This window comes from Rhizoctonia solani, chromosome 7 (assembly GCF_016906535.1).
Source record: "Rhizoctonia solani chromosome 7, complete sequence".
Classification (NCBI taxonomy): domain Eukaryota; kingdom Fungi; phylum Basidiomycota; class Agaricomycetes; order Cantharellales; family Ceratobasidiaceae; genus Rhizoctonia; species Rhizoctonia solani.
Genome location: NC_057376.1, coordinates 896,056 through 920,837, shown reverse-complemented (window position 1 = coordinate 920,837; position 24,782 = coordinate 896,056). Strand labels below are relative to the sequence as shown.

Here is a 24,782-nt window from a genome sequence, read left to right as displayed (position 1 = left end):
CAGGCAAATAATCAATGGATTGTAGCTCCGGAATCAACAAACACCGACAACTTGTCCCCTATGTGGAGTCTTGGGGGTCGCGCCTCTCTTCATTACCATTACCCCCCTTCCTCCCATTCATCGACGCGCTGAACACCGAACATGCACATTTTGACAGTCCTCTGTTTCATCACAGTCATTAACATTGGCCTGCTCCCTCGCAGAACTCTTGGCTACCCTATAATTACTGTAAGCCCAATCTCACGAGCGTCACATCTCTTATATTTATGTCGGTTAGCGAGCATATAGCTTGTATTCCACGTATCAATCGGATAACTCGGCTACACTGGATCTACGACCATTGGATACACAATCCTTGAGCTCTCAAATGAATCCAAAGGTATCTTCACCGGCGTTCTCTAATGCCGCCAAGGTTGGGTTCGTCAATGTTATACTTCGAACATACAAACACACAGCTTCCCCCTTGAGGTATTTCAAGACACCAGAAATTGAACACCTTTCGACTTCGCTTGCTCATCCTGTAGGTCTAGGCCCGTTTGATCTCGCCATACATGGCTTAAGTAGTATTTCGGAGCAGATTCATGCGAAGCTTGAGTTAAATAACGAGCGGGAACAGCGCTCCACTTTGAACGATTTGGAAAGCCTCGAGCAGAATTTGGTGCGTTATACTCATAGATTACTGTACACATCTCAAGAAAGTAACCAAATATCTATGCAGGATGCCAGCACAGTGTATCTCCCGGATCCCAACCACCGACGATGTTGGGTAGGTTTGGTCTCGAGGTCTCTCGGACTTACTGACGCCAAGGTTTCACAGTCTGGCAGCACAAGCACAGCGTCGGTTCGTGCACCTGATTATAGGCGCAATACAAAGCTAAAGCGTTCATCGACTCATGCGGCTGCGGGCGAACATCTGAAAGTCCGGATGTGGGGTATCCAATAATTTGTTGTTGGATCTATAACGCAATCGTTCTTGTTTCATCATGATAGCATTCTAAACTGAGGCATAGATGTACAAGGTCATTTTCAATCAAATGCGTTCTTAGAAGCTGTTCGGAAGAGACCAGTGTTGACCCTATAGTATAGATTGGGCATATGCCATATGGGTACTTAGAAGCCTTGATTAAGCTTCTGTAGATCAGCCTCCCTCCTGGAATATCGGCCGCTTTAGAAAACGTTGGACGGTTGTGGTCGATTCCAGTATTGTTCCATTCAAACCTAGCAAAAACTGTATCTTCCTCTTACCGCTCCTCGTTTTGCCATCTCGTCAAGGATGTTTATTATGAATAGTTACAATTTTTGTATTCTAAATCATATGGCCAATCTATCAAGGGGACGGAAGAATTAGGTTAGCACGATGTTTGGAATTTATCCGATCTCCCCAACTTCTTGATAATCATGTAACTTGTCCACAGACATAATTTTTAGCGTTCAGGAAATCCACTGCCCACTTTCGATATGAGCCAATTCGCGTAGAACTCCCGTCGATCGATATTAAAACTCACGAACTCAATTGAGCTCTTCCACCGCTCATCGGGACACGAGGTACGGTGGCCGGCACACCCATACACAAAAAAAGGAGAATCAAACTGTACTATTATAGATAGATTACGTGTAACAAAACAATGTTGTGCCCTATTGAACATATTTTGCGTTTGGGTATATTTGGGTCTCCCGTGCATAAGAGCGTAGGATGGGTTAAAACCCATAGGGTTGTTCGTAATCCTCCTGACATCGCCATGTCACTCTTACTCTCTGCCACTCCTTACATTATTTTCATTACTATATGCCCTGCTACCTGTATGCTATTCATGCTCCAGTTCGTCTCTGGACCATCTAACCAATCTACGTACGCTGAGCGTTTCTCAGAAAGATAACTTATTTACATCTTTCTAGCTCGCTCAAGACAGCAAAGTTCTACGCTACACTGTTATTCGGTGGATTTATCACCCTCGCCGGTGTCTTTGGGATAGTTGCAGAAGCAGTCACAGGGGGGGCCTATCGCTGGTTGACTTCCGCAGCGTTTGCCATGCGGGCGTTAGGGTTACTCATTGGTGAGCCACCCATACACTATCACTACACCATGAGTTGATAAACCTTCAAAATCAGCGCAACTCGCTATGGTCCAGTTGTTGACTCCTGACTATCTCTTGGCCATACTATCAGTCGATACCCCAACTATCACGCTTCCAACTTGGCGCATATATGCAGTTATATTGGCGATTTTAATTGGTAAGATAAGCTTGCTTCAGTACTCAACACCATTCACATGGATTTATTTTAGCCTCTGTTTCATCCCTTATCTCGGTGTTTGTCGTACCTCAGGTCCCCAGCTTGATATCATCAGCTCCGACTCTCGTTTCTCTCTCTCTGCCTACTCCACTTCTATTTTCGCTTATGCGCGCGGTCAAGTCCTCTCGGTCTAATACGGAAAACAAACGCTCTGCACCAACTATGTTATTTAACAAACCCTCCAAGTGTGTCGAGCTCGGACTCCCCACTCCTGGTACAGGTCGTTGTACAGTGTTAATTCGCTTCCCTTATATATGGGAGTTTTTATTTTTGCTGCAGAGCATTGCTATAATTAGTGTAGTGGGCGAGGTTGTTGAAGGGGCGTTTGGACGCCGAGTACCTGTCGTCTGGTTGCTTAGCTCTATGGGTCTCGTTATCTGGGGCGGAGGGGTCATGGCTACTCATTTTAGTGAGTAAATCTGGTCGGCATCCGTGCGACATTGAAGAGCTAATTATTTATCGAGTCATTATATACGAGCCAACACGCAAGTTTGTAATGGCGCCTTCTGCAGACTCAACCGTTGAGTCCTCTTGGAACCTAGGACGTGTGTCCAACCAACCATCCGAGGACTTCATGACTCTCAAAGATCCGTTCGCCTCTCCAACTCAAGCTGGCTTTCCTTTATCTACATCGCCACTTCGCACCGTAGCTCCTCGAAGACCCAGGCGTCGTGCCTCCGAACCTCTACAACTGAGGCGGTTTGGTTCATTTGCAGTTCTCGCAGAAGACGTCAAGGAAAAGCAAGCTGGATCCGAAGAAGATCAAGATACGTCATTTTTAGAAGATCTTGTCCGGCATGCATGGTTCAGTACCGGACGCACAGACTGCGACTCCATACGCAACAATTTCCATGAATACGACAGGCCACCATCTACCCCAGTACATGCAGAGGACGGTGCTTTGGTCACTACCCCCACTACCACCAATAGTAGCTCGACTGTTGCTACGAGAAAGGAGTCTCAGGACCTTCGGAGACTGCATCTCCACTTGTATTAGCTTCACACACCTTCCGTCCAGTGACGCCTCCACGTCCAAGAAGTTCGTTTTCCCAGACATTTTCTCGAGATCCCAAACTCCCTGATCTACCCACTCCGTTTCCTTTGTTATCAACAGGGGTAGAACGTTCACTCCTACCGAACACATCAGTTCGTACATCTGCATACACCGTGCCCTCTTCACCAGCAAGCTCGGAATCAGGTTCATCTTTCGTGTCGCCACCGCCAACGCCTACCCCTAGGCCACCAAGCCATCACTTGCCCCTAAAGGCACCCAAGTCGGCATCCGAGAAGTACCCCTGTGCTCAAGATCATGGCCGGCTTTGTCCTTGATGGCAATGGAAAAGAGCACTTACGAGTTTTCCGAAACTTCTACCTTAATCTTACTGATTTCTAAGTACTGCCTCACATCCTAGATGTAAAACGTATCTAAGGATCGAAAAAATTCGCTCTTAAATCATATTATTCGCCTTTTTCTATATTATCGTTTAAATATCTGAAGCTTAGTATATAGAATACCACTATACTTTAGGCTCCAAGTGAAGCATGAGAAGGATGTTGACGAAAAGCTTGGCTAAAAATACATAGCATTGATGTAAAGGCACATATCGAGGTCATGTAGCGTGGGCATAAGCTGCACGCAAGTGAGCAGACACAGGATCAGCGATGCTGCGTGCTGCAGTGATAAGGTTTCGGGATGCAAGGTGTAGGTTCCACATAGCTACTGTCTTGAGCCTTCGTTGCATGTTCGCTTGTGTAACATGATATGCCACAGCGTCATAGGTCTGATAGGTTTGTCAGTTTTTGCCAGTGCGCGACATGTCCGCACTCGCCTTTTGAGAAATGATATCAGTTAAACCAGCTGTTAAATATCAATTAGTATTTGCGAATGGCAAGGCGAATATATGCAGCTCACTCTCCCACATCTATCAAATAAACAAGTTAGCTAGCGAAAAGGAATGTCAAGGTGGTCTCACCGTCCATGATCCATGGAAATCATCCAAATCCTTTACAATCCTACAACGAATAGGCACCAAGGTGTGGTTCGCGCTTAGAGAGATAAGTGAGAATCTATTTCAGGACTATAAATCCTGGTACTCACTTGATGAACGAGACGATTGGTCTCACGAGTGCATGGTTGACATACGAAAGTTCATTCGTGAAAAGCGGCATAGCAGCCTTAAGATCCCGGAATCGAAGGTCAATGTCGATAAGAACGACGGGTTTCTCGTACTCTTCCTTCAGCTCATTTTCATCCTCCGGTGCACTTAAAGCAGGCTTGGCAAGTTCTCGTTGTCCGGGGATACGATCGGATATAAGAGGAATCCCAAGCTCCAGACCAGCTCGACGCGCCTCCTCGATTTGCTCGGCTGCAGCGGCAGCAATCCCTTCAATAATCTCACCGATGTCGAACGCATTGGGATCGCGTGGGAACTTGATGTCTAGTACTGCATCGACCTTGCCGGATACAATCCATGAAACCAGGCCTTCGTTGCCGGTTGCAGCTTGTAGGTGATCGATATTGACACCATCGATTCGGAATCGAGACTAGTGTTTACTCAATTGGGGCCGCTAGAATTACAGGTAAATTACATACCATACGTGTCCATCGACTATCCTTGACTTCTTGCTCCATGGTACGTCCAATGCTCTGAGGTGTATGAAGGCTGAATAAACAATTGTCATATTGACCCACAACTTTACAAACGAGTGGGTGAGCAAAAGAGATAGTCATATTTTCGAATTGCTTACTATGATCGGCAGACATCAAATCGTAAAATAACCACTGCTTGCGAAATACCCCAAAGTTTGCTCGAAATATCGATGCAGTAAAAGGCCTAAAGGCTCCAGGCTGATACAGTGTCACCAATAAATCCTCAACTTCAAGCGAATCGAGCTCGAAATCTCCCAGCTGCGGAGGATGGCGAAACTCTGTTGGATCGGCATGAACCTCGGGGTCCCAAGATACCGATCGGCGATCTGAAGTGGTAAACAACGATGGGCGCAAAAATAGATGGCTCAGCTTACCAACAACCCCACGTACACCTTTGACTGCCGCATTCTTGATCAGTCCTCTACCTTCTAACCATCGTGCAAAACTCAAGGTTACATCTACGGAATCGATCTCCAAGTCGAATGTTGTCCACCCATCGTCTCCAGTGTCGACAGGGTCTCCCACATCCGAAACATTCATTCCCCCAGTTGCAACTCCATGCGTCTCTTCGTCCTCGTGATACGCAATGTCATGATACGCGGGATGATGGCCGGCTAACAATCGAGCGGCCGCCCTCTGCCCAGCGTCGCGAGGCAATACTTCTTCGGTCTGAGAATCTTGACGCCGAGAAATGTATACATTGCGAAAAGAAATACGAGAGTCTTTCCACTTGGGTACCACGGCGGATTCGAAAACGATACGGACGCCAGTTTCCGAAGTTAGGTAATCGCTTATAGACCGAGCAACATACTCTACTTGAATTTGAATATGCGAGTAATGCGCTTGGGTTTTTGGAACTTACCTTGCAACCTCAAGCTGTTGAGGACCGCAAATACCACAGAGAAAAGGTAGTACTGGGGCCAAAATAAGGTTAGGTTCGTGAGTTAGAGTAAATACATACTCACGTTCCCACCAAGATCCATAATGTCTGGCCGACCAGAAACCAACTCAAGAAAGCCGATATATCATCCGCATTGAACTTACGGAATGATTTGATAGCGAACCACTTGAACCGGATACGCATACGCTGCCACATACTAGTGGCCGCTTGCAAGAAGTCCTGTTTGGTTGGCTGTTTGACATGGGGTAACGAAAGAGCAAGTTGTCTGAAAAGGGAAGAGTAATTCTGTATGTGAGGGTTGGTGGGGGCAGGGAGTTCTTTCGGAGCCTCTTTGGACTCTTGAGAATTAGGCTGACTGTCTTGACCAGAATCAGGGTCATGAGATGTGGGCGTTGTTGATGATTTACTGGAAGGCCCAGGATCGGAGCGATTGCCGTGTGTCGAAGAAGAGGTATATCGTGGAGCAAAATAACGAAAACCACAGGTATTATGCGTCGATAAGGGCGTTATACCCAATAATGTCGTTCGCTGCCATGAATGACGCTGGTATTGTCGGATATGCGGCCGGCACCCAGTAGCAATATTATCTGTGTCTTGTGCGATGCGGTGAAAGAAATTGCGAATTGATGTATACCTTATCATATTAGTAGCTCTAGACATGCACATAAGGTGAGGTTTGTCCACTCGTAGCCGAGACATGAGCTCACCTTGAACCCCCATATCGCCTAGATAGCCCAAGCAAGCCCACACGGGGCACAGGTCGACTCATGAAACGACCAATCTATATCCAATATACTTCGATTACAATCCTCAGGGAAATCATGCAATTAGCGGTACCGCCGATAGTTTCACGTATTCGCAACGTTGAATTTGTCTGTTGAGGGTTTATGATGGATGTATTGAAGCGGGAGCAATCACAATTGAGAGGAAGCTGACTAATACGTCGGTCTCCCAGACGTGACCAACTTACAACCTTAACCATTATGCCGCCTATATCACTAACGGACATCCTACACCGAACGTTTGTTGCCGGGCTTGCTGGTGTTTCAATTTATGGACTGTACCTTGGGGGAGCTGTACACAAGGAGATTCTACGACGGGGAGAAGGTGAGTGCATATGGCTCAATTGGGTACAATCTATTTATCTGCGAAATGAATAGAGGTATGATCTGCCTGACTGCTCATCCAGGCTCTTGTTCAGTTGAATGATATTATAATAGGCATTGCGAGAACATGAAGCGAAACAAGGAGTATGAAATTTTTTTGTTTCACGATCATCACAACTCTAAGGCTTTGTCTGGGGTCTTCCAGATGACAGATGAGCAACTCGAACAGCGAGAGATTGCTCTGGCTGCCGCCGCACAACGGGTTGGTCCCAGTCAGGCCAAATAAGCGAACGACGGCCAAGGTAGGCGCTGACGACAAACACTTACAGTAAAACTCATTAATGAACAAACATGTTTGGGTTCAGTTTGTGTAGATTTTACAAAATAAAATAAATCCCGTTCCGAGTTTGTGACAATTTTAATCTAAGAAATCGCTGATGGTCGCATGAAAAACGTCATGCCGCCGATCACTAACATCTCGATCGACTGAATGCTTAGATAGCCCAGGGAAACGCCCGAGGATAAAGTCAGTCGTGGGTTCCCGGGTCCTGATATCCTGCAACGACCACACCCCCGCTCACAACTACTACTTCCTAACTCCCAGCCAGACGTGTTGCAGGTATGGACTCGTTAATGCAATTCGGGTACGACCTTCTTGACAGGGTGCGCAGTAAATCCACTTATGCGTCGTTTACTGAACTCTTGAAATCTATAGGGAGCTATACCTGATTTTTTGTTGAGACCAATTGTTCGAGCGCTTTCGGAGCAGCGACTGAGAGAAATAAACCATGGTTCACTAGAAGCTAACCACGAATCCAAGGTACGCCATGGTGGCGTTTCTATAAGCTGCATTCTATTCACCGACATAGTAGATGCGTTGGATTGAAAAGGTTCGAGCTAGGGATGTGATTGCCGACGATGTCGACAAAGCCAACAAACAACACTATGAAGTGCGTTTCATTCGACACCATGTTTACTCATTTAGCTCATATCATACGTCTCAGGTGTCCACCGAATTCATGAAATTATGCGTCGGGCCTCGGATGAAGTATTCATCTTGTTTGTATCCAACAGGAAAGGAGACTATTGCACAGGCCGAAGAACTTATGCTGGAAAGCTACTGCGAAAAGGCAAAATTATGCGACGGTATTGATATTTTGGATCTCGGATGTGGTACGTCCTAGAATATAGTGTATATATGATAAGGTGTTAAGTATTTCACGTAGGATGGGGTAGTTTGTCACTTTTCCTTGCAGAGGTGGGTTATTGGGATCATACCGGGGGACTTATTAACTGACCCACTACTAGAAATACCCCAATGCGAGAATCACAGCATTGTCCAACTCGGCCACTCAGAAAGTTCATATTGATAGTGTGGCCAAGCACAAAGGCTTCAAAAACTTGACAGTATGTTCACATAATCCTCTGCGTAATGTCGTCGATGTATGTTTCAATAGGTTATAACCGGCGATGTTAACACGTACGAATTTGAGGAATCCACCAGGTTTGACCGTATCCTATCTATTGAGGTATACTAAATAGCGTTATGATATGTGTCCTACTCACTGTTCGCGTAGATGTTTGAACACATGAAAAATTATGAGGTTCTAATGAAAAAGGTAGCCAGTTGGCTAAAACCGAACTCTAAGGCGGCCTCCGGTGAAGCTCTAGTATTTGTAAGTGCGCATTTGTCGTTTCATTCCTATTTACTATTACCATGATATAGATCCATATATTTCTTCATAAAACTACACCCTATGACTTTGAAGAGGGAGATGGATGGATGGCTCAAAACTTCTTTTCTGGTCAGTATTGATATAGCCATCGCCATTTCTATCGCTCACCCTTATCATTGGTATAGGGGGGACAATGCCATCTCTAGATTTGCTTTCCTACTTCCAGACCGATTTGAAACTCCAGAGGACTTGGTTCATCAACGGCAGACATGGTGTATTGTCACGGATTCTCTTATTTCGAGTCCACCCTGACTCTTTCAGTACGCCCAAACTTCGGAGCATTGGCTTCAACTACAGGACGCCAATCGGGCAGCTGCGATAGCTGAATTAGAACGCGACGCCAAAGCACAAGGATTTGATGCCAGCGAAGGACGCAAGGCTTATTACCGCTTTCGGACATTCTTCCTTGCCGTGGCAGTTTTCTTCGCAATGCATCATGGGGAAGAATGGGGTGTGGGACACTTCTTATTCGTGGGAAGGAAATAATCATAATTAGCATGACTCTGATGTGCATAAGGCAATGTGATTTGAATGTTACGGCTTCAATATACATTACAGTGATGAGATACCGATCGGCAATCGGGTGCAAGAAGATGTGGAGAGTTCTCGCGATTGTTAGGGTAACAAGTTGACTGGTCGCTATCCTTGACATGGCCCTCGTTGCGAGCCTACGAACCGTGCAAGCGCCAGGGCCTGAAGCACAATCGGTCCCTACCTGACTCTACACTGGATGTATTTGTCTCCCAACTTCTGGGGTCGCGGCTGAGCCTCCGATATAACCTCCTGTATAACCAGCCAACCACGAGCTAGTCTCGGCTTATTTGACGGTCGAGTGTCAATCTTGTCATCTAAACCCTTGGCTTGGTTTCACCATTTCTTCTCAAATCTGTTTAGCCTGGGGCTTCTCTGCAGATCTGTGTATCCTATAAGTTGCCATTCCTTGACTCTGTGTAACTCTTACCCCGGACCCCTCATTGCATGAAGCTTTGGCCCATAGTGCTCCTACTTGCGACGTGCACGGTAGGCGCGAATACGCTCCCTGTGCCACCCCACCGCCTCAACAAACTTGGGTCCAAGGACTCTGAGCTCAACGATCCAATGCACAAGGTAAGCCCATCATTTTTTGGTACATGCTCAACCCACTCAACGACTACACCCAGCTGCGGCAGGAAATACAGAGGGTAGGCCCTACAACCATCAACCAGGACAAGAAGCTGTGATTACTCATTGAAACATCCTAATAGGTCGCGCTTGCACTCTTGCTGGTGTAGCCATAAAGTGCTCCGAGCTCGAGTAAACCTATAGATCACCTTGTAGACCGCCACCCATTCACCTAAAACATTATTTACACAATTCGATTTATACATACACTACGAATAAATAATAGATTAGCATATGAATCCTAAGTAGCCATTGAACTTCCACTACGGTTCGTGTTTGTATATTTCTGTCATTTCATCAACATTTGTCCTTCAACCAACTCTGCTGTTTCGTCCACGACCACCTCTTCCGCCTCGACCCCGACCCCGTCCTCGACCCTTTCCTCGTCCTCCAGCACCTCTTTCGTCTTTTTCGACTCCCCCTATGTAAAACTTCTTCCAGCTTGAATCTTCGACGATGGGCGATCGAGGATACGACCCCCCATTGTCCTCGCTTGTGGACCAAAATTGCCAGGGTATATGACGTTGGAAGCCAGAGAGCTCTGGACCGGAAACCTCCGGCACCCATTGCTTGACAAAATCACCGTCTGGATCATAGTCCTTTGCTTGTTTGATCACGTTGAATTTGCGTCCTTCACGGGGATCGTTTCCAACACCAGCAACGTAACTAATTGGATACGCGATTAGTGCTAAGCCTAATTTGGCGCCAAACATCCAAGAAGATGAGCACTTACGCCCAATTGCCGTAGTTAGAAGCCGGATCATAGTCCAGTAGAAATGATTCGAAAAACTCTGCGACAGAAGGTTAGAATTCATCTTGGCCATTCTGGTGTAACCTACCTGCTCCAATCCGCCAGTCAAAGTACAAGTCTTTAGCCAAGTAAGACGCCACGTTTTGACGTCCTCGATTGGACATATAGCTGGCAAGAATTAGCGCATTCTTACAAATAGAAAGACACTGTCAATTTGACTTACCCTGTCGCCGTAAGCTCACGCATACATGCATCCACAAACGGAACTCCGGTACGACCTTCGAACCACGCCCGCAATTTGTCGTCTTGGTCTTTCCATTGGGTCCAATCGTTTTTCAATTTCGTATTATTGGGGGAAACTGCCATGAGTAGGCCTTGGGGTTTAAAGAGGTCATTACCATATTTCATATTGACGAAAAACATGTAATCCCTCCAGAGCAACTCGAACCTGGCTACTTGAGCCCGATAGGAATGATACTATATAAATAGACTCACCTGATCCAATAAATATTTTTTCTGGCTACGTCGGTCAGCTTTTCAGCGTCTCTTAGTCTATCTTCAAGGTCATCGCATCGGGCAGCTATCTCGCGAGCACTCAGGCAACCAAAAGTGAGATATGGGCTGAATTTCGTTGAATAATCCGCTCCCAGTAATCCATTTCTTGTTTCCTTGTATGTTGTCGCGGGGCAGTTCTCACCTACTCCGCCCGCACCAAAATAATAATCTAACCGTCGGCGAGCAGCCGATTCGCCACCCCTAAAAGGGAATGCTGAGCCTGCGACATCGTAGAATGCCACCCTATGAATTGTATCCCCCTGGACAGGCTCGCGTACGAGAGGGGCGATAAGCTGTTCAATAAACGGATCCTCGGTCACATCATTAGGGAGGGCGAAAATAGACGCAGTATGCGCCTCGCGTTCGAGAGTGGGAAATGGTTTCCATTCTCCTTTTGATGGGTCGGGTAAGACTTGGCGAACCATCTTCTCATTAAGACCCTCTACGCGCTTGCGAAATGCGGTGAATACGTCTGGAAGCTGAGCGGGTATTTGAAATGGGAGATCAGATGCATGCACCAATGTACGAGCTCCAGCGTCAAGATGAAGAGTAGTTTTTAGCTTCCTTAGAGCGCGGGAGAGGCGGTTTTCAACCGTAACCTCTTCCGAAGCTGACTGAGTTTTTTATAGTTGGATTGTTAAGTTAGCGGGTGACCTCAAGAGCAGCATTGTAGTTACGAACTTCTTGTTGTAACCAGACGCCTTCAATCGTGTCACCTCGTTCTTGAAGCCCGCTCACAAGGTGCGGAACTACATTCTCCGGACGTCCTAGGTAGATAGCTAGGTCAGAACCTACAGATTTGAGTTGCGACTTCACATCAAAAACGGACTGAGCCAAAAAGCTAGCCGCGGTCTCCTGGTCAGCTACAAAGTTGCCAATGACTAAGGCATTGATGCTCACCGGGCCCTATGCCTTCCAGTCCGCCAAAATCCACAAATACGAGTTTTGGCATCAACAAGGGGCTCATCTTCAGGTCGATGAACCTCTTTAAATCCTGAACTCCACTAAGTTCGACCTGGCGTTCGTCGAACACGAACAGAGGGAGAAGGTGGGTTGTCCCGGGGGCATCGCGAGCGGCGTAGAGTACAGGGTTATCCGACACCCGGAGATCATTTCGCAAGAGAGCAATAGCAATACGTCGCCGAGCCATGTTTGAAGAGTTTGAAAATGATGAAGGAAGAGGATAAATGCTCCGAATTATGGATGTAGAAAAGAGCGTTCGACTCAAGAGATTTTATAACGAAGAAAGCAGCTCGAATAGGGCTAGATCCTCGAGAATCGACCATAGCGGACCATCTTAAAACTCGGACGATCAGGCTGCCTTTCATCCGAACGTCATTACCTATTGAACGACGATCGAGTGCTGCTCATCGGAATGACCATGCGAATGGTCTTTAACGCCTCCTCCACGCCTTCGACAAATATTTTCCACGTAGGGTAGCTCCTCCTCAGTCCTTTACGGTACTTTTTAAGTAACCTATAGGCTATATCCCCCCAGATTCGACATGAAAAATACTCTTAACTTGGATAATTACACAGCGGTATAATATCACGTGAACTTGATCGGTGATCGCAACCCCGTCCTTGAATCCTCAGAACGGGCGAAATTTACTGTAAGCCCTAAAAATAAGGCCACAGCGGCGTGAACAAACTCGTCAAATATGATAATTACGTGGTGCTTAAATTTCAATCCTCAGTACAAACTCCGCATGCGCGGACTGCAATGCGTGTTCCGAGAGAGTTCCAAAGCCTAGGGACAACAATTACCAAGGGCAGCGATCCGCTCTAGGGATCCTCAAACTCAAATGTGTTCGACCTCATACAGACTCTAATATGGGTATTTTAAGCAAACCGTCCCTCTGGTAACCTTCGCACGACATCAATGCTCGATCCGATGGTCTCATGTTTGGCTAACTTTAGCAAGGTCTCAGCACACAGCTAAGCTGTTATCGCAAAACGTTCCGCGATAAAATGCCAACTAAGACATCTATGCTATTCTTTTAGGTTTTCTATGGATGCGGGAAGGACTCAACTTCAACTTCGAGTTTAATTAAAAAGTGAATCGTGGCCTGAGGAGCCGATGTAGACATACCATTGCAATTGTATGTGGACAATGAATGTGTCAATGGATTGGACTGCCCGTTGTATGCGTAATTCTATTTAGGTAATCCTCATTGGAAAAGCGCATACTCATAACATACGATGGGAGAGTTCTCGAGCAATAAGTGTCTCGTGGGACCGGTATATATGATCCAAGCGGGTAGCGTTGGTAGGTGCGTGTGTAACTCATGCAACCAGCAACATGAGCCAAAGGTTTTAATCCCCCATGTCAATATTCCGATACATCTTGTGCACGCGTGCCCGCGAACATGTTAGACTAGCAGCGCTAAAGACGATGATGCCAGTAACTACGCGCTACAATATAACATTATAACAATGGATTGCTTGCGAACATATGGTTAAAGTAGCACATGAGCCGTGTTGCACATGTCGAACAAATACCGTTGGTCCCAAAGAATATACGATGAATCATTTCGTAAGATGTAGTTGGTCATCATCCGCGCATATATAGCTCGGAAAGGCCTCAATAGGCTCGGTTCGACGGTTAACAAGCAAGCTCGGGCCATATCGTAGCTAACTATTTGAAGGTGTATGGTAGAATACACATTCTAGTAGATATGTATCACAAACCCTGTGAGCAAAGAAGTAATCTGCCTAACTAGACATAGCTGGCACCAATCGCGGCAGCTGATTTGGGGAGCAAGAAATTGGAAGCGCGGACCAAACCATCGGCTGCACGTGGACCCGTGAGGGTTGACGAATCGAGACTAATAAACGAAGAGTTACTCCAGCTGCCTGACTGCCATGAGTTGCCACTTGCGGAGCCTCCCTTGAGTTGTGAGTTAACCTTGTTGAGAACAGCAATCTGACGAGGGCAATTGTGAGAGGAATCATAGCGTGGGAGTCGAATATGCGCTTACATTCCCGCTAATAGTAGGAGTGGAATCAGCAAAGTCAAAGCCTGCGCCAGCGATGTTGTTCCAGGCAGTGTTGCGGCTAACTACCATCTTTCCGGGCTGTGTATTATCGACGAACCCTCCGGCAGCATTGTTGAATGCTATGGAAGACAGTTCAATATAGCTACTTGCTAGCCACCTGAGCACTACTTACCCATACTGTTCTTCACTACATGGGCGACTGGAGTGTCCTTGGCTCCACCGCCGAGCTTGTATCCATTACCATCACCGGCAAAGTTGGAGAAGCCCCAACTGTCGTGAACTATCAGCTCACTGGCTATGGAAGTCATTCATCAACATACCGGTTGAAGCCGTTACCCCAAGAGTAACAGTTTTCGATGGTCACTGGGGACAGGAACTCCCTTTAAGACACAATGAGGCTTTATATTCGGGCATACGACCGGGGGTGAACATACCAAAAGTCGAGGCCGTCGTCCACGTTGTTCCAGAAACGAGATCCCCTGATAACATTACCCGTACCGGACCCCTCTTTGATACCAATGCCGTCCGCACTTTCACCATTTTTGCGAGGATCGCGGTTGCCATAGCTGTCGACGTTGAGTACGAGGTTGTTGCTGGCCGCTCCTTGAATTTGAATCCCAGTCTCATAGTTGTCATGGGCAACAAGTCGCTCATAGTGGTTGTTAGATGCGTCACGCCTGGGTCAATCAAAGGCGGAATGAAACACAGGCCACCGCTGAAAAGCTCGTAAACGACTTACGAGTAAACACCATATGGTCCATTGACCAACCTGTTCAAATGAACATAAGCTCCACCCATATTCTATACGAATAAACTACTTACTCGAATCCGATGAACCTCCATACGAGCCTGTGATATGGAGAATGCCGCGGGACTTATCGGGGATGCTACCCCCAACCGGTGCGGGAGTGCTTTTGAATGTGATTAGCAAATCTTCCCGTCATGGTAAGACCGAGGCAACATACTAGGGAAGCCCTTCGCCATCAATGATAACCTTTTCAGACTGGTAGTTCGTGAGGGTGTACTTGGCATTCGCCGTTCCAGACTTGGTGATTTGAAGGTTAGTGGTCAAAGCGTAGGTTCCCCACGAAGGTAGATGGTATCTCCCGCAACAGCCCTGTATACACAAATGGATATGTTAGCGACCTGCCCGGCCGATCCCCGGGGTCAACGACGCACTTATCGATCGCCTTCTGGATAGACTTTAGCGGAGCCGCAAGCGTGCCCGCAGCCGAATCGCTTCCGGTGGGAGAAACGTAAATTGCAGTCGCGCGTTTCTCAATGAGGTCCCGCTGAGCGTGTGTGTGGACGTCGGCGTTGAGGACAGATCCAGCGTTTCCCATTGTGAATTAGAAAGAGTGACAGTGTTGAAAGAAGGTCTAGTAGGATGATTCTGGAGGAAACTATCGGTGTTATCGAACCCAGCACTTATTCATGACTCTTATATGGCTACGTTCTGGTCCAGGCCGGCCCGCCGCCACGCATATATCATTATGAATAGTTACCATGCTGGAACTGAAAAGGCCTAGCAGCAAGGGGCAAGAAGTCCAGGTGATCATTATGATGACACGGTTCGCGTGGTTTGGCATGTATGATTTTCAGCGCCAAGACGTTCTCGTTGGCAAGTTCAGCTGGAAGGAGTTGCAGCAACCGGAAAGGGAGTGGGGATCTAAGCGTGGTGGCTATTCAGCACGTGACGAAGTGCCCTTAACCTTTTACAGCACTATAAGACTATTAAAATATTGATTGAGGACTCCTTTTTTATTCGTTTAATGCGTATAGAACGGGACCACTAGAACTAAAGGGACGACAACTTGCCTTCTCCGCGATTACACTTGTAATTTGACAACATGTATATTTCAATTTGAATACATCTAGCGGACATGAGGTCCAGACATGACCTTCCTCGTTTCTGAGGATGCTTATAATACTGCTATTCACCGTGGTGAAATGCGCGGCTATCACTGCATTTGAACAACATGCTGGTCAGCGTGGGGAATATTTTCCGCCAGCTCATCGCCCCGGATTCTCTTGTCCGGAAATCTGACCAAGTTATTCCGAACAAGTTTTATAAAGGCAACCAAAAGATATTTCTGTACATGTGCATTCGATGGCTCATACACAGCATATTTGGTCTATCTACACCCAAACGATTCGTTTAAGATAAGCATGAACGGGCCGCACCCACTCCGAACTTCTCCGAGCTGGTTATCCCCAAGGCTCGAGTCTGTACTCTTCATGCAAAATTGCTGAACTACGGTTGTTGAGGAGTGTTGATTATTGTTCAGACGTCTGAGGTATCCTCTACGACCGGCTTGAATCTCGAGCAAGGTTTCATTTTGGTCGCTTCTGTGCGCGTAACTTTGATACGGGTAGTATTTAGCAATTCACTTCATAACATTCCATCTTCTGGTGTCTGATACACTTATTCGAATATTATTTGTGGCCAAAAAGGCGTCAAAATTCAAGCTGTTGCATGGTTGAACTCAATATGAACTTTCAAGAATCCCACTGAGCGTATCTTTTGGCCATTTTATCTATTCATTGAACTGATTGGCCACGACTTTCTGTTGCTACCTGCTTCATTTTCAATTGATTGAGTCAATAGTTGCCCTGGGAACTTGGCACGCAAATGTTCTCTCATCATGAATGCGTACTCCGATTTATTAGCCTGCCACAGCCGAGATGGTCGCAACTGAAAGCTGTGAAAGTAGTACGATGGAATATACCTCGATGCCTATGTTATCCCGTATTCCGCAGAGTTGAGTGGATCCAAGGCGCCACAGGGCGGCAAAACAACAGGCCAATATTGCCGGCGGTGCCGTAACGGGAAACAACTCTCATTTGGGCGGCAAGGCCAATCCCCGGGTCGGTTATCGCTTGATATCAGCTCATCAGGCCTGGAGTTTTAGCGTTGCAGATCAAGAGAACGAGTGCCTATCGTTGGCCCATAACCCTATCAATAGTAAATAAATTTTGTTTCTGCTTTATGATGCCAATGCCTACAAGCGCAAGGTCGAGGGAGTGTTGGCTCACGTGGCTCGGCAGTAGCTGCCAGGGCCAAGAGCGGCGATCGGCGAAGCATAGGGCCGAGGTGACTGATCAATGGGTCCATTCAGAAGACGGTCCAAGTTTGGTCATGTTTGTAAGATTGTAAGTACGCCTGAGGCTTGACTTGGGCCTCAGAGACAAGGAATCAGAGAAAGTAGGATATGCCTGAGACCAAGTGCGAACTAGCATGGGCGGCCACAATGAATCACAAGGGAATGCTGGGACCGGGCTGTGTGGAGAGGGATGAAGATATAAATTGTGAAACCCCGGAGCGGGTTGGATAAGCGCGACTTGCCCTTTGTATTTCCACGGACGGCCACCACGAGGCACCTGTACGCTCTCTCGACTGAACTTGGTTGTTTGCGGCGTCTGGGGCGAAGGCTCGCTGCAGCTGGCAGAGAGATCTGCTGGGGGGCATTATATTCTCTATTCTGTAGTGACAGAAGTACTTGATCCGTGCACCGCCGTGGAATCGGGAGCACATCGTGCCTCGTATAGGAAGCTTCTGCAAACACACATCATCATCATCCTTGGCCTCGAGGACGACGTCTGGACAGACGGTAAGCTTGCCACATCACGCAGCGGGAGGAATTGGAATTGTCGCGACTGGCGTCAACGTTGGCGGTGTCGAGGCAATTGCAATTGCGTCCGCACCTCTCCCGTGTCGGGTGTCCCTTGGCTTTCTAACAAAAATAGCCGACAGACGACAGACGACCAACCACGATGCCGCTGGCCCCCAACGGTCCCATCGTGCTCCATGGCGCGCCCCTGACTGCCCCTCCCCCGACTGGTCCCCACAAGCCAAACCTCGCCATACAAGCACGTCTCGCTCCCGAGCTCATTGCCGCCATCATCGAGGCACGCAAGAAGGGCCTCCAACTTGAGTTCGAGCCATACGGCCCCAATGCAGTGCGTCCCATTTATATTCCTATTTTATCGCTATATCCGCTCACTCTCCTCCCAGGGCTTCCACATTGATGGCCAGCACTTTCCCCTCGTCAACGTCACGGCCGAGAGAACACCGCACGAGATCTACGCGTTTAGTCAGCTCCCTCAGTCGTCCCTCCAAGTCGTCGGAAAGGTCGTCGGCCGATGCACACTCCAGCGCAACTTGACAGAGGAGGACCAAGAGAAACTCCGTCAATCGCGCTCCAACGCAGAGACCAATAGAGACCGTACAATTGGTCGCATTGATGTCCCAGATGCACCGGCAAAGCCCACCGAGAAAAAGAAACCTCCCATACGCAAGGCCGGTGTTATTACTGCATCGACCGTAAACTCCCTGCGTCAATCTCCGGCACCAGGAACTGCGGGAAATTCGCCGCCCCCGGGCGCACCCCCTCGACCTAATACGCTTGACGGTCCCCCAAATCCGTTCCAAGTTCTCCTCATTCACCACCTCGCATACGCCCCAACTACCCTGAAACAGCTTGCTGCCACGCTTAAACGACAGGCTAAAGAGATCCGTCCTTGCTTGGACTCGGTGCGTTTGCCCTCAAATGGCTTTAATCTCTAACATATAGACCCCTTTCCCACCCTACAGATAGCCACCAGCGACGAGTCTCCACGGCCCTCGACCAGATTCTCCCACCTGGACTCTTAAACCCGCTTCCTACCAGTATCTTCGACTTGCCGCCCCACCCTCAGCTTCTGGAGGGCCCTGGCTCACCCTCACCCCGATGACATCAAACGGATCACCGCGGACGCTAATCGAGCATTTGATGAGCTCAAGCTCCCATCTGACGCTCCCGTACGACTTGCACTGCAGCCCGCGCCTCCCCCAGCATCTCAGCCCGCGTCCCAGCCCACACCTCCTGCAACAAGCGCCAAGCCAACCGAAGTCGGTACGCCCAAGCACCACCCGCTGCCTGCCCGGCCGGCTGCTACGGCTGCTACTACGGCTACTGCAAACAATGGGCGACTCGATGTGCCTAAGCCTCCAAGGGGTCTCTCGCCTACTGCGGTCCCGGATGCGTCATCCCGGGAGATGTCGGTGGACCGTGCTCCTGTGCGACCGCCCGTGCGAGTCACGACCAAGGAAAGATCCCGGCCTGCCGATGACTCGGAACCCGTGAAGGATGCCACCCAGAGCAAAAAGACTAGTACGGCGGGCGCCAAATCTAAGATGGGCACCAACGGCAAGACCAAGACCAAGGTCAAGTCGAACCCGATCATCACGGCTGACTCGGACGGCGAGGATTTTGTTCCAACCAAACCCAGGGAGCGAAAAGCCCCACCTCCACCCGCACCCACACCCGCACCCGCACCTGCCGCGTCCATTTCGGCACCTTCGCCCGTGCCGGCACCCATCCGGGCTCCTGCCGTTTCGTTGCAGTCTCGGGCTACGCCTTCAAGTTCGAATAAGCATCCTGTCGAATCCACGGGCGGGACAAAACGCCCAAAGCGAGAGGTGGACACCACGCTTGATGATCTGGAACGGGAGCTGGATTCCGGATACGCCGAGACGAGCAAGCCGGTGGCGCTGGCAACGGCCACAACCACCCAGTCCGCATCCGAAGGGAAGAAACGACGAATAAATGAAGATGATTCCCGAATACGAGACGGGACCGCGAACGAGAACGGGACCGGGATAGGAGTAGTCTTGCGGGAGTTGTCAAGAAAAAGGTTACAGACAAGGGCGACAAGCCCAAGGTGAAGAAGGAAGCAAAGAGTTTAATCGGGACGGGCACGGGAGTGGGAACAGTCGTGCGGACAATAACGCGGGATCCTGGAGAAAAGCGAAAACGACGAGAGGTCGATCAGGATAGCGATGCCTCGTTCGACCTGAATTCAAGAAGAAGCGACGAGTCGATCCTTCAACCCTCGCCCCTCCAAAACGCGAAAAGCCGCCCCGAGATCGGGAGCGGGAATCCGAATCCAGCACGGTTGAAGCAAGGCCTAAAAAGCCATTACCTTCTCGACAGCCAGACGGAGCAGCACGCGTCAAGGACAAAGTGCACAAATCGGCCAAATCATCCTCGACGGTTAAGACCAATGGGACAGCCGTGTCTGCAGCAACGGGAGCTCGCTGCGGCAGCTCAATCGAAAGTAAACGGATCGAGCAAAAAAGACCGCGCGTCGGTGATGTACACATCGTCCGAGGATGAAGGCACACCCGCGCCACGTCGCTCCGCACCTTCACACCCTCCAGCCCGAGCGGCCAAGCCAGCCGCGGCCCGAGTCCCATCGGACGTGAGCACCCCGCGAGAACGAGAACGAGAACGAGAACGGACCGAGATCATCGGGACCGACGAAAATCTCCCACGTTTGTCCTTCCGCCCAAACGCCCGCCCTTGCCCGCTGGCGCGTCGGCCGCAGACGTGCGGGAAAGGTACTCGGAAGTATACCGAGATTATGCGAATATGAATGCGCGACTGCCGATGAGCGGTTCAAGGTGCAAAAATTGCTCAAGGACATGGCTGACGGAGATCACGACTCGGTGGACACTTCTCTAGTGGAGAGTCTGACCAAGGCATATCGAGAGGCGCACGAAGAGCTCGTAGCGCTCAGAGAACGCCTTGCCGCGAGCGCGTGAGAGTGAGGAAATGACTGGATTTCGGATTATTACCACTACCTTTTTTCTTTTCATTGCTTTTCATTGCTTACTTGGTATCTGATCTTTCTTGCTCTTTTTGATAGGGGGTCTAGGTGTTAATAGATGGCCGTGCATTGATTACTGTTGTTTTTTTGTCTCTTACGATTCCTTTCTACGCTTATATCTGTTTCACCGTATCCCCACGCTTTCTTAGATACACATAACTTGTTGGCCGCCCCCTGTTCGTCGTATCCTCCAGTACTATTGGCTATCAGTGTTCACTGTATCAACATATCCCGGTGTCCTTCTTGTCAGACACTCCAATACATAACTTCTGTCATACAAAAAGAGAGAGAGAAAATAAGACCAGTCTAGGGTGTATGCGTGATAACATCAAGATACCAACCATTGTCAGATAATAGAAATACAAGGACCATTTACACCCTACATAGCCCACAGCAAAGTAAAGCCAATTGGCTGACACCTACTTGAGTTGGACCTCGCTCATTGCGAAATCTATCTCATCGCCTCGGTACAGACGATTGTCTTCGATGTATTGAATCACCGAGTTGGGAAGTAGGTATCTAAAACGAACGGTGGGGTAAGTCCTGAGGAAGAGAAGTTCCTGATTGCGTAAGCTTACTTAATACTCATCCCGCGTCGAACGAAGAGACTGCCCAAATTAGGTGGTTAATTTTAGCCCCGTAAAACCGTGACCCCGAAACTGACCGAACTTTAGTAGAAGAAATATCGTTGTAAATAAGTTGTTTGACCACAATGACGTTTTTCCTGGAACGCCCCACCACCAGGGTGAGTCGGAGATGGAAGATATGACGACAGAGTCACGCACCGGTGGTGATACAGAATGTCGTGTGATAACAAGAAAGCCCATACGTCAGAGCCGGTACGCTCGATGATAAGGCAACCGAATCGGCCCAGAATAACGTGCAACTTATGAAAAAAAAAGTTAGGCAAGTGACCAACTTGGTTTCAAACAGGACGTACGTCTTGGGGCGCCCAAACGCCAGGCGCACCAAAAGATTCTATCAAATCACCACCAGCCAAAAGCACTATTTTGACCTTTCTTCGCGACCCTGCATATACCCGTTGAGGTAGGCTTCGATGACTAAAACGCCGGCTTACCATCTCTCATCTGAACTCCTCCATTAGGACCTTGATTCAGTTCGTGATCGAAATGCTCTAGAACAACTGCCGTGCGCTGGTACTCGGGTTGAGATGCCTCCCAAGGATCAACCATTAACCAGTTTGACGTTTGATCGACAGCGAGCTCGCACATCCGTACACGGTGGACGGCAGGTGCCAATCCGGGCTTGTTGTACTGGTCCGATCTATCAGATGTACATTGAGTATTCTCGACACCAAGAGAACACGTAAGGAACTTACACGGGTGAATAATATCCGCCAATGATCTCATATTTCGCCTTTTCAACAATTGCATCCTTGGCCATTTCAAACATACGCCTGTAAAGCCGGGGAGGTAGATTACCGCCGCGGGGTATATTATAAACGCTTGACTCACAAGTGGAGGTAGGTGGGGGGTGAGTAGGAACCGCAAGCGACTAGCGGAAACCCCGTAAGCAAGAGCTCATGTGCGGACAACGAGTTAGTGAATGGACTAACCGATTACAAGTGGGATTTTCCCCTCATCTAGGACAAGTTAGGCTTACTCCGCAACCAACTGCGAGACAATCTCACCGGCCATTTGTGTATTGAGGCGATGGCGAGGAAAGTGGTAACTCGAGGGGTCCAAGTCGGTCCTGAAGGGGGTTGGGGCGCGCGGGGGGCTAGGTTCAGCATCGGTTTCGTAGGAACCATTGGGGAGGGAGTTTGCAAACTCCTTTTCTTCAGGTGAACCAGGCACAGATGCGCCAAACGCACTCGTAGCACGAGAGAATTGGAGACGGGAGCGAGATAAACCTTGCTCGACGGGGAGCTTGATGTTGGCTACCACGGGTGTGGGCCCATATAGGCAGGTTTGTCGCCGGTGACTGAAGACGAACCCTGGGATGAAGTCCGGGATGCTGGTCGTTCAGGCCCCAGACTCAGGTCAAGGTGGGGGACCTCCCGGTGCTCAAGACTCCCTTCGTTGGTGCCGATAAACGGTGGGCTATCGTTATGGTAGGATTGTACTGAGAGTGCTTGCGCCGGCTGCATGACGAGCGAGAGTGATCCTTATGGAATAGTGTGTGCACGGCGTGCGAGCCCGAGACTGGATGAGTCAAAATAGTGAGGAGGTAAGAATTATGAGTCCAGCCTAGGCAGATTTATGTGTTGCACTCGAGGTCGTGTTGTGGCGTGGGCAAGAAGGCTAAGCTATTGGACTCGTATTCGGCCAAATTGTGTTATTGTCGTTGTCACCGGAGACGAGACCGAAGCTTGCCTGGGAGGAGCTTATATACTTCCCGATGCACCCGATCTCCCTAAGATTAGATAAGATTGACTCTGTCTCAGCAGATCACGTCACAGTCATATATTGTTACACACATCCTGACAGTATGGGTATAGAACAGAATAAACGGCGTGTATCACAATCGAACTCGTGTAAAGTTCGTATGAGATAAAACCCCCTTAGCCTCGAATTTCAGGTACATTCCCAATATCACAAGCCCACACAGCTTAAATCGGACATTAGCGTCGGACTAACCGGACGAACTCAAAGGTAACTCACCCCCGTGACTACTGTGCACAAGACCGAAATCAACCGTGGCTGGGTAGCCCAGGTGTAAAGCACAACACCTGCCACGAAGAATATGCCACCACTGTTCCGACTGGTTAATAAGGGGGCTAAACCCTCCTGAGTCAGGCACTTACAATAGAATCATATAGAAAGGCAGCATCAAAGACTTGGCAACAAACCAGTTACGGACTCGGTACCGAACCCTCAAGCTCTGAACCCAGGGTATGGGTTTGTCTGTCTCACGACGTGCATATGCCCACCTATGTTCCAACCACCCTACTTCCTCGGCGTTCAGGAGTCTGTTCATGTGATCAACTCGGTGGCCGACATGGAGTTAAGGTTTTTGTCATACTCACTCAAACCATCGTGCTGATAGAAATGCGGCAATTGCTCCAAAAGACGAGAACAAAATTCCTACCAATAAGAAGCCGCTGCTGGTTTGCAGTATAATGTCATCTTGTGTATCAATCGCGGCGATCGTACCGAAGAACTGGGCTTCTACTCCAGCGATGAAAGTGGAGGCCAGACCGAGAGTACGAAAGCCTATAGGAAGAATTGATATTAGATATCATAGTATTTGCCAGAATCAAATCGTAACACCTTTGATTGTGATCTGTTTAGAGTAATTTGATTCAGTAAGCTGTAGTAAATACTTGATATAACGCCCATACCGTATGCATATCTCTTTCTATCTTGACTGGACGCGAAATTCTTACTTCAGGCGCTGATATAGGCCAGTTTGTGGGCCAAATAGGTATGGATTGTTGCCCGGGCGTGTAGTTTGCATTCCCTGGACTTATCTCGCTGTTGGTCACTCCTCCCTCGAGGTCGGGCAGAGCTCTGCCGGAACCTGAGCGAGTAAGAGTGAGGACAATTCATTCACCGAAGTTCACCCATGGCTCACCGTCAACTTGCCAGGTCTGATCCAACATAGTGTATTAGGACGGTCTGGGAAAGAGGCGCGGGTGAATAACGGTCGGCGTGACGGACAATGCGACTTAAATAACTTGATTTGAATGTAAAGGAGGCGTCATTGATTGCCCACCAATTGACTGTGGGGTTGTGCTTTTTGATAGCGCTCAGGCCGCTTTTCTCAGTAAGTGTGCGTTTTCTCTTTTTGTCGAGCAAATTTTGACATTCTAAAAAGGGAAATTTCTCCGTTATAAGTATATCAATCTGTATATATATTTTGTTTCATACAATGTGGTTGTGTTCTGTCTGCGCACTCCTTTGATTGTAACCGCTTAACTCAGCATGCAAGGAGAGACTTGGTGGTAGCACGTGTGCATGCTGACTAACACAGTCCGGGGTCCACCCACACGTGGATGATATTTCAATGGCTTCAAG

At 48.5% G+C, this 24,782-nt stretch overlaps 8 protein-coding genes across 8 annotated transcripts; 4 read left to right on the top strand and 4 right to left on the bottom strand.

Annotated features, from left to right (window-relative positions):
• Window positions 1-141: 141 nt before the first annotated feature.
• RhiXN_06460 (uncharacterized protein) lies at window positions 142-943 on the top strand (the record flags this gene model as incomplete). The annotated part of the gene is made up of 4 exons (XM_043326276.1): window positions 142-228; window positions 278-658; window positions 719-766; window positions 818-943. The coding sequence occupies 4 exons, from the start codon at window positions 142-144 to the stop codon at window positions 941-943; spliced, it is 642 nt and encodes a 213-aa protein (XP_043181708.1).
• Window positions 944-1,739: 796 nt separating this feature from the next.
• RhiXN_06459 (uncharacterized protein) lies at window positions 1,740-3,289 on the top strand (the record flags this gene model as incomplete). Its single annotated transcript, XM_043326275.1, has 6 exons — window positions 1,740-1,849; window positions 1,897-2,054; window positions 2,110-2,232; window positions 2,285-2,506; window positions 2,594-2,701; window positions 2,757-3,289. The coding sequence occupies 6 exons, from the start codon at window positions 1,740-1,742 to the stop codon at window positions 3,287-3,289; spliced, it is 1,254 nt and encodes a 417-aa protein (XP_043181707.1).
• Window positions 3,290-4,085: 796 nt separating this feature from the next.
• RhiXN_06458 (mitochondrial distribution and morphology protein 31) lies at window positions 4,086-6,485 on the bottom strand (the record flags this gene model as incomplete). Its single annotated transcript, XM_043326274.1, has 10 exons — window positions 4,086-4,150; window positions 4,205-4,214; window positions 4,266-4,338; window positions 4,391-4,836; window positions 4,886-4,986; window positions 5,041-5,268; window positions 5,317-5,754; window positions 5,805-5,856; window positions 5,908-5,930; window positions 5,987-6,485. The coding sequence occupies 10 exons, from the start codon at window positions 6,483-6,485 to the stop codon at window positions 4,086-4,088; spliced, it is 1,935 nt and encodes a 644-aa protein (XP_043181706.1).
• A 341-nt stretch (window positions 6,486-6,826) lies between these two features.
• Window positions 6,827-9,171, top strand: RhiXN_06457 (cyclopropane-fatty-acyl-phospholipid synthase; the record flags this gene model as incomplete). Its single annotated transcript, XM_043326273.1, has 12 exons — window positions 6,827-6,950; window positions 7,554-7,612; window positions 7,665-7,769; window positions 7,822-7,899; window positions 7,954-8,122; window positions 8,176-8,207; window positions 8,258-8,356; window positions 8,407-8,478; window positions 8,527-8,625; window positions 8,676-8,754; window positions 8,811-8,899; window positions 8,947-9,171. 12 exons carry the CDS (start codon window positions 6,827-6,829, stop codon window positions 9,169-9,171), a joined length of 1,230 nt encoding a protein of 409 aa, XP_043181705.1.
• Window positions 9,172-10,157: 986 nt separating this feature from the next.
• Window positions 10,158-12,302, bottom strand: RhiXN_06456 (deoxyribodipyrimidine photo-lyase; the record flags this gene model as incomplete). Its single annotated transcript, XM_043326272.1, has 8 exons — window positions 10,158-10,512; window positions 10,580-10,637; window positions 10,686-10,765; window positions 10,821-11,045; window positions 11,093-11,766; window positions 11,834-11,919; window positions 11,982-11,993; window positions 12,053-12,302. The coding sequence occupies 8 exons, from the start codon at window positions 12,300-12,302 to the stop codon at window positions 10,158-10,160; spliced, it is 1,740 nt and encodes a 579-aa protein (XP_043181704.1).
• A 1,569-nt stretch (window positions 12,303-13,871) lies between these two features.
• RhiXN_06455 (pectate lyase) lies at window positions 13,872-15,494 on the bottom strand (the record flags this gene model as incomplete). Its single annotated transcript, XM_043326271.1, has 9 exons — window positions 13,872-14,078; window positions 14,134-14,270; window positions 14,324-14,421; window positions 14,472-14,531; window positions 14,586-14,828; window positions 14,891-14,920; window positions 14,970-15,062; window positions 15,117-15,254; window positions 15,331-15,494. The coding sequence occupies 9 exons, from the start codon at window positions 15,492-15,494 to the stop codon at window positions 13,872-13,874; spliced, it is 1,170 nt and encodes a 389-aa protein (XP_043181703.1).
• Window positions 15,495-17,925: 2,431 nt separating this feature from the next.
• On the top strand, window positions 17,926-20,737 carry RhiXN_06454 (uncharacterized protein; the record flags this gene model as incomplete). Its single annotated transcript, XM_043326270.1, has 5 exons — window positions 17,926-18,111; window positions 18,167-18,689; window positions 18,822-19,707; window positions 19,764-20,471; window positions 20,521-20,737. The coding sequence occupies 5 exons, from the start codon at window positions 17,926-17,928 to the stop codon at window positions 20,735-20,737; spliced, it is 2,520 nt and encodes an 839-aa protein (XP_043181702.1).
• A 484-nt stretch (window positions 20,738-21,221) lies between these two features.
• Window positions 21,222-24,367, bottom strand: RhiXN_06453 (cytidylyltransferase domain-containing protein; the record flags this gene model as incomplete). Its single annotated transcript, XM_043326269.1, has 17 exons — window positions 21,222-21,321; window positions 21,381-21,410; window positions 21,467-21,526; window positions 21,588-21,688; window positions 21,743-21,831; window positions 21,881-22,086; window positions 22,142-22,219; window positions 22,278-22,317; window positions 22,379-22,405; window positions 22,454-22,702; window positions 22,759-22,906; window positions 23,427-23,517; window positions 23,570-23,734; window positions 23,792-23,978; window positions 24,036-24,048; window positions 24,107-24,285; window positions 24,340-24,367. The coding sequence occupies 17 exons, from the start codon at window positions 24,365-24,367 to the stop codon at window positions 21,222-21,224; spliced, it is 1,791 nt and encodes a 596-aa protein (XP_043181701.1).
• Between the last annotated feature and the right edge of the window lie 415 nt (window positions 24,368-24,782).